General features: G+C 51.3%; 1 protein-coding gene across 1 annotated transcript; it reads left to right on the top strand.

The window, feature by feature from the left end:
* LOC119710502 (C-factor-like) lies at positions 1 to 11,477 on the top strand. Its single transcript, XM_038159612.1, has 6 exons — positions 1 to 314; positions 7,552 to 7,603; positions 7,884 to 8,071; positions 8,816 to 8,971; positions 9,731 to 9,841; positions 10,728 to 11,477. Exons 1-6 carry the CDS (start codon positions 174 to 176, stop codon positions 10,839 to 10,841), a joined length of 762 nt encoding a protein of 253 aa, XP_038015540.1. The 5' UTR covers positions 1 to 173; the 3' UTR covers positions 10,842 to 11,477.
* The last annotated feature ends 1,545 nt before the right edge of the window (positions 11,478 to 13,022 follow it).

Raw genomic sequence — 13,022 nt, 5'->3', positions numbered from 1 at the left:
CCAATTCCCCTCTCCCGGCCGTTCTCTCGGTGCCCGGAGCCGGGCGGGGGAGGCGCCGCGGCGGGGGCGGGCCCGGGGCGGCGGGGCCGGCTCCGCACCGCGCAGGTTGAGAACCGCGGGGGCTTAAGAAGCGCCGGGAGCGGAGCGGAGCGGAGCGGCCGAGCCGAGGCAGCATGGCCCAGCCGCGCTGCCGCTCCGTGCTCATCACCGGCTGCAGCCGCGGCATCGGGCTGGGGCTGGTGCGGGGGCTCGCAGCCGCCAGCCCCTCCCCGGATTTGGTCTTTGCGACCTGCCGGTACCCCGAGAAGGCGCAGGTAAGCGAGGCGGGGGCGCCGGGGGTCCCCGGAGAGGGGTAAAGGGGTCGGGAGAGAGGAGAAGGCATTTTGGAAGCATGGAACATCTCGAGCATCCCTGTGCCGGCAGCGAGAGCCCGGGCCGGGGACGGAGCCGGGACGGAGCCCCCGGGCCGGGGACGGAGCCGGGACGGAGCCCCCGGGCCGGGGACGGAGCCGGGACGGAGCCCCCGGGCCGGGGATGGAGCCGGGACGGAGCCCCCGGGCCGGGGATGGAGCAGCTCCAGCCCGGGGCAGGGGCCGGGCCGGGTGGAGCCGATACTGGGCAGCTCGCCGGGGCTGGAGCTGGGGTTTGTCGATGATGGGGAGCGTTCCCGGGAGCAGGAGAGCGAGCGGGACACGGCCGGGCAGCTGCAGCATCTCCAGCGCTCCTGCCTCCCCTTCCTTTCCTGCCCGAGTTTCTCGCTGGATTTGCTGCTGGACATGTCTGTGCTGTCCTTGCCCAGATGTGCCCGGCCCGGAGCCCTGCAGGGGCAGCCCATCATCCCTCAGAAACCTCTCCCGTGGCAGAAACCTGCCACAGCTTCGCTTCTCTCTCTCTCTCCACGCGTGTCTGTGTCCCCAGCAGGAGCCGTGTGCCCTGTCTGCCTCTTTTTCTCTGCTGCACTTGCAGCAAGTGAGACAGCCCAGATGAGCTATGAATTAATCATTCTCGTAGTTCCCCTCTCCGCTGGGCAGGGCTCAGAGTTCCTGCTGGAAACCGAAGTTTTTGGTACCTGCTGCTCGTGGATCCTCTTGCAGCCCCCTCTCTCCCATTCCAGCCCAAGTCCCTGCTGCTGCAGCACCGCAGACGCTTTGGGACTCCTGTAGACTTTTACAGGAGCCTTTTAAACTCAAATTTCACAGAAAAAAAAAAATTCACACACCTCTCAAATTTCGGGAGGCAAATCCCTGAGGGTGATCAGTCACTCTGAGCAGCGGAGTCACCTGCTGCATGCGCGGGCTGACCTCGGCTCTCCTCGGAGAGGGGGAATTCGGGCAGCACAGAAACTCGCACAGGCAGCCATCCCCCTGCTCCTGCCGGAGCTGCAGGAAGCCGAGCTCAGCCCCGTGACTGCCCCAAACCCTTCTGGAACAGCCCAGGCGTTTGGAAGGAGAATTGATACACACAGCCCCATCCCTGCATCTCCCCTGCATCTCCTGCAAGGCAAAAGGCAAATTCCAGAGGGAAACGGAGCCCCTGTGCCGGCTCCTTCCAGGGGATCTGGTTCCTTTCACACAGATTGTGATCACACCGTCCGAGCAATAAACCAAACACAGCTACTTTGTTTACTGCTTAGCTACAAAAAAACTCTAAAAGGTGGTGCTGGGGATGTGGGACAGGGTTGGCCAGGTAACAGCTGCAGGTCCTTATGAAACGGAAGGAAAATATCTTAATTAAAAAAAAAAAAAAAAAAAAAGTCTCCAGCACAAAGGGCATTTCTGAATGAAAGTGCAGAGAAACAGCCCAGCAAGGCTGGGATCAGGTGCACAGCTTCCTTTCAGGGCTGCTGCTCCCGGTGGCTCCCCATGAGCCCCTCGTGGCAGCCCCTGAGCAGAAATTCGCTCCATTCCCTTTTAACTCCTGTTACCCCAGCCCCTCGTGGCAGCTCCTGAGCAGAAATTCACTCCATTCCCTTTTAACTCGTGTTACCCCAGCCCCTCGTGGCAGCTCCTGAGCAGAAATTCACTCCATTCCCTTTTAACTCCTGTTACCCCAGCCCCTCGTGGCAGCCCCTGAGCAGAAATTCACTCCATTCCCTTTCAACTCCTCTTACCCCAGCTCCTGAGCAGAAATTCGCTCCATTCCCTTTTAACTCGTGTTACCCCAGCCCCTGAGCAGAAATTCACTCCATTCTGCTCCCTTTTAACTCGTGTTACGGGGCTGGCACGGCTCCCAGCCCTGTTTCCTACACTGATTGCACAAGAGCCCGCTGTAGTAGTGGCACAGGAAAGCAGCGGGGACATCTGACCTGTGCTAGATCGAAATCTCCCTGCGTGGTTGTTTGTCCCAAAGCAGCTTCAGCCAGTGCTCAGGGAGGTTTCATCTCTTTTTCACCAACGGGCCCCTGTGATTTTTCATCATAATGGTCTCGGATCCATTACACGGAGAAGTGAAATGGTTCCTTCAAGAGCTTCCTGGGACACATTACACGGGCAAATCTCAGCACAAATCATCAGTTCTGTTGGTTTGGGTTTTTTTTTAAAGTGTGGTCAGTATTTAAAAATCTGCAGCAAAAAGGCTGTAAACCTGCAGAGGAAGATGAAACAGCCTCCAGACAGTGCAATGTGTCTGGGGAGAGTCTGGGTCACTCCTTGCTGGTGGGAGAAACCTGGAAAGCCTCTGGCAGGGTGTCTCCTGTAGGCAGGAAACTGGCCAGGAGCCACATTCCAGCAGCCCCACTGGGGATCCTGCCGGCCACATGGGGTGCATCCCGAGCTTTTTCATTTTTTAGGGGGGCAAGTTTTGTCCTTGGTGGATCAGGGTGAGTTTTTGTTCTTTGTGAGGACCTCCAGGCCATGTGCTGTGCTTTGGCAGGACATCAATAGAAACCTCTGCAGTCAGCTGAAAGCAGATTTCTAACAGATGGGTTTGGAAACTCCACAAGGAAGAGAAATCTTTACTAAAGGTATTGTAGTGGTTTCACCAGCATTATCTGCCCCATCTGCAATGCACGGAGCTGGCACAAAACTTTCTGACCCTCTGAGAGTGTTCCCACTGGTCCTTGGGGCTGGCAGAGGGCAAGAACAGACCTGCTCCAGCCTCCAGCACTGGGAATCTTGGGCATGGCAGCACCAAATTCAGCTGCTGCTCTCAAAGCTTGGCTCCAGCCTGGCAGCGCTGCTGAGTGTGGTAGGAAAGGCAAAGGTTCTGTGATTTTCTTGTCCTCTCTTTCTCTCTCTCTCTTTCTCCTTCCTTCCTTCCTTCCTTCCTTCCTTCCTTCCTTCCTTCCTTCCTTCCTTCCTTCCTTCCTTCCTTCCTTCCTTCCTTCCTTCCTTCCTTCCTTCCTTCCTTCCTTCCTTCCTTCCTTCCTTCCTTCCTTCCTTCCTTCCTTCCTTCTCTTCCCTCCTCTCTTCCTTCCTCTCTTCCTTCCTCTCTTCCTTCCTCTCTTCCTTCCTCTCCCTCTTTCTTTTCCTCCTGTCTTCCTTTCCTTTGCTGTCACTGAATTTCCAGTCAAAGTTTGAACTCCCAGAGTTCGGGTTCCTGCTCTCCAGGGATTGGCACTGCAGCCTCAACTTAGGGCACATGAAATGGGCTTGGCCCACCTCAGCCCTGTTTGTGGGCTGTGAAGTTGAGGGAGTTTCAGTTTCTCTGCACACCTGGGCCAGCGTTTTTTTCTCTTGACAGCAGTTCAGGTGGTCTAATTTTGGTTTTTCCCCTCGGCTTTTTGTTGGCCATACAAAAATTCCTCCTTGGTACAAGTGAATTGTCCCCCACTTCCTCTCCTGCCTGGGAGGATGAACCTGGAGAACAGCAACTTGGGACAGTTCCTTTAAATTCTGCTCTCCTCTGGTTTGGCCGAGCAGCATTTCCCCGTGGCAGAATGGAGATGGGCAGAGCTTAAATGAAAAGGCTTTTTAAAATAATCTTCCAGTTTTTAAGAGGAAAAGTGATTAAATACACGTAACTGCTGGCAAACACAGTTCCACCTCGGGCAGGAATCTCTCAGCAGAGTGATGAGTGAATAATTTGGAGCTCTCCAAACGGTGGGCAGAGAGGAGCCCCTAAGGACCTGCTTTTCCTAGGATGCTGGGGGAATCCGACCGTGCTTTTCTCTTCCCCAGGAGAAGCAGCGCATCTCCTGTAACTGCCTAACCTTGGGGTAATGCTGAACAGCTGCAGGCTTTTGCATGTGAGTCTGTGCTGGCAGAAGTTGTGAAAACTCGAGCTCTGGGGCTGAGGAGCTCCTAGGTGGCCTCCCCAGAACATTTGCCTAACAAATGGGCTGCAGATCACACGATAACGTGCAGCAGGCCCGCAGGCAGCCAGATAACCACCGGCCCTCCTGGAAAAGCACCATCGGAGACTCCTCCAGCCACGCTCTGATCCCAATCTGCCTTTTCTTGGGCTGCTCCGGCGCTGAGAGTGGGAGCAGCTACAAATCTCCTGGGAAATAATCCCGGTGTCCCGTTCTTGCTCTCCAGACGGGCACAGCCCCAGTGCTGTGTCACCAGCTGGAATTCTCCCCACACTCCTCTTTTCCTTCTTTGCTCCTTCCTCCCCCATCCTGCTTTCCTATAAAAGGGAACACTCTGCCCTAAAGGACGGCACTTAAAAACGCTGCGGGTCCCCTGCGCGATGGGGAAGGAGGAGATGGCCACGGGGTGAATAAATCAATTGAAAAGCGCCCAGAGTTGTGGGATGGGCACAGGAGCATCTCCTGCTCCTCCTGCTCCCCCCAAGCCCAGCGAGTGAGGAATTCCCTCGGTGCTCGAGTCCTCTGGGAAGCTCCCAGGGCTGGATGTGCAGATTCCCTCGTGAAGCAGGAGATTGTGTTCCGAGCTGTGCCTGTTCCCTCCTGAGCCGCGGAGCTCTCTGCTCGCGGTCTCTGTCAGGTCTGGGGCTTGTTTTTCCCTCGAACACATATCTCAGCCATGTGGTTTGCAACTGGGAAGAGCAGCTGAGCGATCTGTGCACCAGATTTATCAGGCAAAGGGGGCACTTCTGAATATACATCAGGCATTCTTGAAGTCTTTCTAATTTTGGGTTGAAGTCTTGAAGTCTTTTCTAATTTTGTTTGATTTTTTTTTCTTTCCTGGAAGTGTTTTACACTTCCTACAGCAGCGAGGTCTGGTTTTTCTGGAGGCAGAGAGGGCTGTGGGTCAGGGCAGTGCTGTGGAAGCCGTTCCAGGGTTGAACAGCGAGCTGGCTGTACACTGTGATACTGAAAAGCTGTCTCAGGGGGACGCAGAAAAATAGGATACAGCTCTGGCTTTGTCCCGACTGCAAGCAGGATGAGGTGAAGGATACCCAAGCACCTTTATCCTGCCCGCAGGCTGTGTTTGTTTGGTTAGATTGCTTCCAACTGGCTGAGTGGGGCCAGGCCCTTTCCAAGAGCTGTAACCGAAGTGGATAATGCTTTCATAAAGAAGGCGAAGTAAATCTTGCTAAACGACAAAGACAACAAAACATTCCTGGTTGAAATCTAGCAATAAATACCCTGTGTGCTGACGAGTCTGCGTCTGGAGCCCTGAGTGCCAGAGGATCTTGTTTAGATCAGAGTAGGCTGACTCCTTGTTAATCGTAATTAAAAATCAGCAAGCAGGAAACAACAGATGCTAATCAGAGTTTCATTCTTGTCTTGGACTCCCCACGAGTTGATTCTCAGGGGTGATTGTTCAGGTGCAGAGCAGTTCTGCAGCTACTACGCTAAATAAACACACTGTTAGGGAGCTGTGTTGTGGCTTTTTGTTGGGCTTTGTTTGTCTTGTTTGTTTTTAAATTATCTGTCACAGCACACTAATTAAAAATGCCTTCGCTGGGATATGTTGGCTGTGCCTACTTGTCTCAGTCCTCCTTTTCTCATGCTCCTTCTCATCACAGGAGGGGGAAAATAGGCTTTCCTGCAACTTTTAGATGTTCTAACTGGATTTTTCAGCTTATATCAGGTGTAACATCCTTGAAGACCAAAGCTGGCTAGATCAGCTTTGTGCCTGGGAGCTGCTTCTCAGAAATTTAAACCCCTGAAGTGGGAGTCACTTGTTAACCAAGTAATTAACTGGAAAACCCATTGAATTTTAAGCCTAATTTGCATGCAGCTATTGTAATTTCATGCTGCCTGTGTACAGGAGAATGCTTCAGTCCTTAATTGAAAATATTGCTTGCTCGCTTCAGAAGCCTCTCAGCTGCTGCTGCTGCTGCTCAGAGCAGCTCTTGCCTTTCAGCAGGAGCTGGTAGCTCCTTTCTGTCGGAGGGCAAAGCATATAAATAAATGAACTATAAATAAATGGACAAACCTGGAGCAGCCAGAGCACTCCTGGAGTTGGTTATGCGCTGAGTGACACTGTCAAACTGAAATCCAGCGACAATCCGACGGCACAGAATTACTGCAGGCCTTGACAAGGCAGAGCTATTTCATCAATAAACAAGACAGTGTGTTCTGAGCCTTTAATTTATGGAAATCTGTCCCACCAAGCCCTGTCCAAAGCAAGGAATGTCTTCTGGTTTTGTGCTTCTGACTTGTTTTTCCTTCCCCCTCCCCTTAATAGCCTCAACTGCAGTTGTAGATTGGCCTGGGTGGGAGAACAAATCTCCCAAACAAGCTTGGAGAGAACCCTGCAGGGCCTGATGTGAGATAAAAGATGTGATCCATTACGGTTTGTCAGAGGACACCGAGTCCCTGAAGTGTCTCCAAGGGGCAGAGAAGGATTCTTTCCAAAGCTGCCCTCCTGACCCCTATTCCCAAAGGGCTCCTAAAGAAAGGGATTTGCTGGGGCTGGAATGTTTGGCCAGGTTGCTGCGTCTCCTGAACATGACTGGGAATATGGAATCCATCTGTTGTCTTTGGCCACGCTTCCCACTCGGCTTCATGGCACAGAAACCTGAGTATTCCAGCTGGGCCCATAAATCCACTTTGGACGCGCTTTGTGCAGAGGAGAGCACGGATTTCTGCAGGAACAGCAGCCTGCCGTGCTGACAGGCACTGAGCGAGCTGCAGCAGGGAGGGAGTTGTTCTCCTGGACACACGACTGATTTCTTGGTGGGCTTCACCTCCGCTCACAAGAACTGATGCTAACGAGGCTGCTGGGGAAATGAAATTCCCATGGGGAAACAAAATTCCCATGGGGAAACTGCTGGGGAAATTTTCCTGCAAACAGGAATTCCGAATGGCTTTTTAAAAGCATTCCTGTTGCCCTGAAGGGGGGTCCAGCACTAGCTGAGCTTCAGGAGAATTAGGATTTTCTCACAGAATTGGGGAGGCACTGGATTTTTACTGGAATGCTGAGAACTGAGCACTAAAACTGAGAAATATCCCACTAAAAATCCAGCATGCTGGAGTCTGGACTAAGCAGGGGAAGAGTCCAATTTCCTGATCTGGCTCTTAGGAAAGCCGCTCAGCAGGCTGGAAAACAAAGGAGACTCTCTGCCTTCAGTCCAACCAGGAAAATATTTCAGTTGCAATTCTGGTGGTGCAGAATTCAAAGTGATTTATGCAATAGCCATGGAGATATACATATATATATATATATATAAAATAAAAATAATTCTTCTTCCTAGGAACTGCAGCAGCTTAGCAAGCAATACAGCAACATCAAGCTCCTGCAACTGGGTGAGTAAAGGGCTTTATTTCTGAAATTTGTTCAGCTTAGGTGAGTGCATCTTAAAAAAATTGGTCTCCCGAGTAATCAGTAGCTGGACACGATCTCCAGCAGCCGAAAATCATTTTATGGTAACGCTGGGGAAATGTAATTCTGTAAAATCTGTGCGTTTTCACCTGTGTGCTGCCCAAACATCCCCACCGAGCCTCAGCTTCGGTTTTGGCACGGGTTGCCTCGTGCCAGGCACAGCCCGCGCTGTTCACTGGGGCTCCTCCTGCCTCCTCTGTGCAGATGTGGTCTGTGAGAACAGCATCAAGAAAGTGGTCAAGGAAGTGGAGGAAATTGTGGGAGACAAAGGGCTGAACTGCCTCATCAACAACGCTGGCATCAACGTGCTCGCCTCGCTGGAGGAGGTCACAGCAGAGACCATGCTCACCATTTATGAAACCAACACCGTTGCCCAGCTGATGGTCACCAAGGTGAGGACTGGGAGGGATGGGCTTAACCCGGGGCTTTCCCACAGGTGAGCTGGACTTGTCCAGGTATTTGTCCCCTTGGAACTGCACAGAGGCTGTTCTGCCATGGAGCTGCTGTCTGTGCACCTGGTGTGGGGTCACTTCGTGGCAGGCAGGGTCTTGGATTTGCAGGGACCCCCGTGTCAGGGAGGAATGATGAATCTGACTCCACGTTCTCAAAAGGGTAATTTATTACCTTATGATACTACATTGAATTAAATAATACTATCCTAAAGAATACAGAAAGGATACTTACTGAATGCTAAAAAGAGAATAATGAAAACTCGTGACTCTTTCCAGAGTCCTGACACAGCTTGGCCCCAAGTGGCCAAAGAGTGGAAACAACTCCCAGCAGAACCCAATAAACAATCACCAGTGGATGAACAATCTCCAAACACATTCCACATGAGCACAGCATGGGAGAAGCAAATGGATAAGAATTGTTTTCCTTTTGTCTGAGGCTCCTCAGCTTCCCAGGAGACAAATCCTGGGAGAAGGGATTTTTTCCGAGAATATGAATGCCACAGTGGGGACGGGCGGTGGGCAGAAGAGGCTGCTGGAGGAAGGTCTCCTCTGGCCACTGGCTCTGAGGAGCCATCATCATGTTGTGCTGGTGGCACAGAGCTGTGCTGGGGTTCCTGCTCTGAGTGAGGGAGTGATCCAGCTCCAACCCCAATCACCAATGAAAGCAAACTCTGGTTTTCACAGGCGTTCCTCCCGCTGCTGAGGAAGGCAGCGCAGCTGGGCACTGGCATGGGCTGTCACAGAGCTGCCATCATCAACATGTCCTCTCTGGCTGCCTCCATGCAGCTCGTCCAGGCCAACGAGATGTTCCTCAAGGTCTATCCCTACAGGATAGCAAAGGTTTGTGGGCTGCCCTGGGCTGTGCTCCGTGGCTGAGGGCAGGTGGAGACCATGCTGGCCTTAGGAAGGGGTGCAGCACCTCTGCGGACACAAAAAGTGTTCTTGTTCCTCACGTGGGTGGAAATGGGAGCTGCACCTGGAGAACAGGCCCCCAAATCCCTGCTCTGATACAGATCCACTCCCGAGGGATTTGGCACTCAGGGAAGAGCTGATGCCATCGAGTGTGGGCTCCATCAGCTGTGTTCCACTCCCATCCGAGAGAGAGAGCAGGCAGGAAACTCAGCAAAAGGTGCGCTGACCTGTACGTGGTGATGTCAGTCAGTGACAGGTGGGATTTTTAGTTTTCTCACATCCAGAGACTGAGTTTGTACAGATAGTCAGGATCACACATACAGTTTCTCCTACACCACCTACTCATAAGCTGTTAAATGCTTGTTTTCCCTGCTCAGAAGTAAACGAATGTTTGTGTAGTGATTAGTGCAGAAAAACACAGTCCTTATGTCAATATTATTCTCCTCCCAGCTCCTGAGGCGTTTCAAATGCTACTTTATCTTCCATTACAACTTAGTTTCGTTTTTGGCAGTAAGTTTGTGGCGGCAGAGCTTTGAGAGTTCCCAGAAAGTCTGGATGAGTTACCGAGAACCTGTTCCTGCCCCTCGCTGTGCCAGCAGGGTGGAAGGGAGGTGCCCAGCGGCTGGGCTCGGGGCGGTGCTGCAGGCTCATGAACAGCGCATTAACGGGTGGTTTCCGCTCCTGCAGACTGCCCTGAACATGATCACCCGCTGTCTGGCTGCAGACCTGAAATCAGACGGGATTCTCTGCATTTCCTTGCACCCAGGCTGGCTTCAAACAGACATGGGTGGAAACATGGTGAGTGCCAGCGCCGGAGGTGTGACACTGGGGCTCCCTTGCTGTCCCAACCCCCCGGCTGCACACACACACCTCCGTGAGCTGTGACACACAAAAATGTCACCGCCGAGTCAGAGATGACACAGATAAATGAGTGACACATTCCATGCATTCTCTGAAGGCTGATAACTTTATTAAGAACCCATTCCTTTTTAGACACTAGTTTGCTACAGAAAGGGTGCTAAGAAACCACCCTTTTGGGAACAACCTTATGAGGAAAACAGCTTATTACAAAACACCACCTGTGGGTTTTAATTCTTTCTCTCCAGCTCCCCCAGACCAATTCATGGGAAAGCTTATCAGCTTTCTCTCTCTCTCTCTGACCAGTCACATCCACACAAAAATACATCCCCCTTCATTCTAGAGCCTCCTGAAATGTGTTTTATTATCTTCTGCAGGATATTCTTCATTCTAGAGCCTCCTGAAATGTGTTTAATTCTCTTCTGCAGGATATTCTTCATTCTAGAGCCTCCTGAAATGTATTTAAATCTCTTCTGCAGGATATTCTTCATTCTAGAGCCTCCTGAAATGTACTTAAATATCTTCTGCAGGATATTCTTCATTCTAGAGCCTCCTGAAATGTATTTAATTATCTTCTGCCTGATATTCTTCATTCTAGAGCCTCCCGAAATGTATTTAAATCTCTTCTGCAGGATATTCTTCATTCTAGAGCCTCCTGAAATGTGTTTAAATCTCTTCTGCAGGATATTCTTCATTCTAGAGCCTCCTGAAATGTATTTAAATCTCTTCTGCAGGATATTCTTCATTCTAGAGCCTCCTGAAATGTGTTTAATTCTCTTCTGCAGGATATTCCCAGTAATGACCTAAGCTTGTTGATTCATTCCAGGCTCCCATGCAGGTGCAGGAGGCTATCCCAGGTATTCTCTCTGTTCTGGACCGCCTCGGTGAAAAAGAAAATGGTTCTTTCCTGGACTGGCAAGGGGAAACTCTGCCGTGGTAGAAGCGCACAGAACTCTACAGGAACAGCTCCTCAGTCACAATTTAACCTTGCCACTGCTGTCTGTGTCTCTAGGGGTTTTTTACACGCTTGTTGAAATAGCCATTTGACACTCAGCCTCTCTCTAGGTGTGTCTGGAAAGCAAAGGGACTGAGTCTTTCACTTGGTATTGCTACTGCTCTGCTCTAACCCTTCCTGCAAACACTACTGTGCTCTCAGTGATGGGCATCTCCTGGAGCCCTCCGACATGGATTCCAACCTGCAGGTTAAATCCAGGGGCTGCTGCTTCCTTTCCACTTCCAAACCCAAAGTGGGCTCCTGGCTCTTTGCTGAATTAAATGACCTGACCTCAGAGTAAGGCCGGTGGAGGCTGTCAGATTCCAGTATGCTCAGTTACCTCCAGGAAAAAACTCCTTTGATTTCCTTTGTTCCTAACTGAGCCAAGGCTGAAATTGCCCAGCTCTAAACCAAGGGAATTTGTTACCTTCTGTGGATTCCGTGGCAAACTCTGAGTGTCCCCAGGTTGCCAGTGTACACCAGGCACTTGCTTTGTTCCCAGTGGGTGACTAACAACCTGATGTGGGGGTGGGAATGTTGTTTTGTACATAAACTCCTGAAATGTCTTCAATAAAGTCTTGATTAAACAAACAATCTGTTTACTTCATTTAATTTCTCCTCCATAGGTTTCTCTTTCTTGACAAGAGAACTTCATTCCTAATTTTCAGGAAGAAACTCCAACCCATGTTAACCTTTCAGGGTGGTTGGGTTTGGCACAGTGGGGTGTACCTAAACCAGAGACAGACTCTTGTTCTGGCCTGAAATACTACAAGCAGCTGGTGAATAAATCTCTGCCAGACCCTTGTTCTGGTCTGAAATACTACAGACAGCTGGTGAATAAATCTCCTGTGTTCTGGCGGAGGTAGGTACAAAAGCAAAAAGCTCTTTGAAGTCTGGGATTGGCTTGGACATCCCTCCCTCATGCCGGATGATTAGGCACTTTCATGCTGTGCCAAGGTGGTGGGTTCCTGTGCCGAGCCCGAGGAGACAAAGAGCAGCCAGGTAAGGGGAGAGGACAGGTGTGGCTGGCCCTGGACCTGTCCCCGATGCAGACGAAGGTGTGGCAGGGAGAGGTGGCTGTGTGCCTTCCATGATCCCTGCATCAACAGGGACGGGATCACTGCAACTGCATCACAGAACCCTTTGGAGAATCCTTCAGAGAATCACAAAACCCTTCAGAGAATCGCAAAATCCTTCACAGAATCACAGAACCCTTCAGAGAATCGCAAAACCCTTCAGAGAATCACAAAATCCTTCACAGAATCACAGAACCCTTCAGAGAATCACAAAACCCTTCAGAGAATCACAAAATCCTTCACAGAATCACAGAACCCTTCAGAGAATCACAAAACCCTTCACAGAATCACAGAACTCTTCACAGAATCACAAAATCCTTCAGAGAATCACAAAATCCTTCACAGAATCACAGAACCCTTCAGAGAATCACAAAACCCTTCAGAGAAACACAAAATCCTTCACAGAATCACAGAACCCTTCAGAGAATCACAAAATCCTTCACAGAATCACAAAATCCTTCACAGAATCACAAAATCCTTCACAGAACCCTTCAGAGCATCAGAGGATCCTTCAGAGAATCACAGGGGGCTTTGAGGGACCCTGAGGGACCCTGAGGGGCCATGAGGGGCCATGAAGGCCACAGTAGCCCATGAAGGGCTGAGACCGGCATTTTGAAGGATCCTGAGGGGCCATGAGGGACCATGAAAGACCATGAAGGACCACGAAGGGTCATAAATGCCAGTGAGGGACCATGAAAGGCCATAAAGGGCCGTGAGGGACCATGAAGGACCACGAAGGGTCATAAATGCCAGTGAGGGACCATGAAGGGCCATAAAAGGCCATGAGGGGCCATGAAGTGCCATAAAATCCTATGAGGGACCGACACCGGCCCCTCAAGAGACCCTGACCGGCCGTGAGGGACCATAAACGCCCGTGAGGGACCATGAAGAACCATTAAGTCCCATGACGGACCGACACTGGTCCCTCGAAGGACCCTGACTGGCCATGAGGGACCATGAAGAACCACAAAGTCCCGTGAGGGACCGACACCGGCCACGCGAGGAACCCTGACCGGACATGAGGGACCATGAAGAACCATAAAGGGCTGTG

This window comes from Motacilla alba, chromosome 21 (assembly GCF_015832195.1).
Source record: "Motacilla alba alba isolate MOTALB_02 chromosome 21, Motacilla_alba_V1.0_pri, whole genome shotgun sequence".
Taxonomy (NCBI): Eukaryota; Metazoa; Chordata; class Aves; order Passeriformes; family Motacillidae; genus Motacilla; species Motacilla alba.
Note: the sequence above shows the minus strand (reverse complement) of the source record. Positions and strands in the feature narration are given on the sequence as shown.

What these genes read in the sequence shown, in the direction of transcription:
- LOC119710502 (XM_038159612.1), top strand. Translation starts at nt 174, where the DNA reads ATGGCCCAGCCGCGCTGCCGCTCCGTGCTCATCACCGGCTGCAGCCGC. An exon ending in GGTACCCCGAGAAGGCGCAG is followed by an intron (nt 315 to 7,551) that starts GTAAGCGAGGCG and finishes TCTTCTTCCTAG; the next exon opens with GAACTGCAGCAGCTTAGCAA. An exon ending in CAGACATGGGTGGAAACATG is followed by an intron (nt 9,842 to 10,727) that starts GTGAGTGCCAGC and finishes GATTCATTCCAG; the next exon opens with GCTCCCATGCAGGTGCAGGA.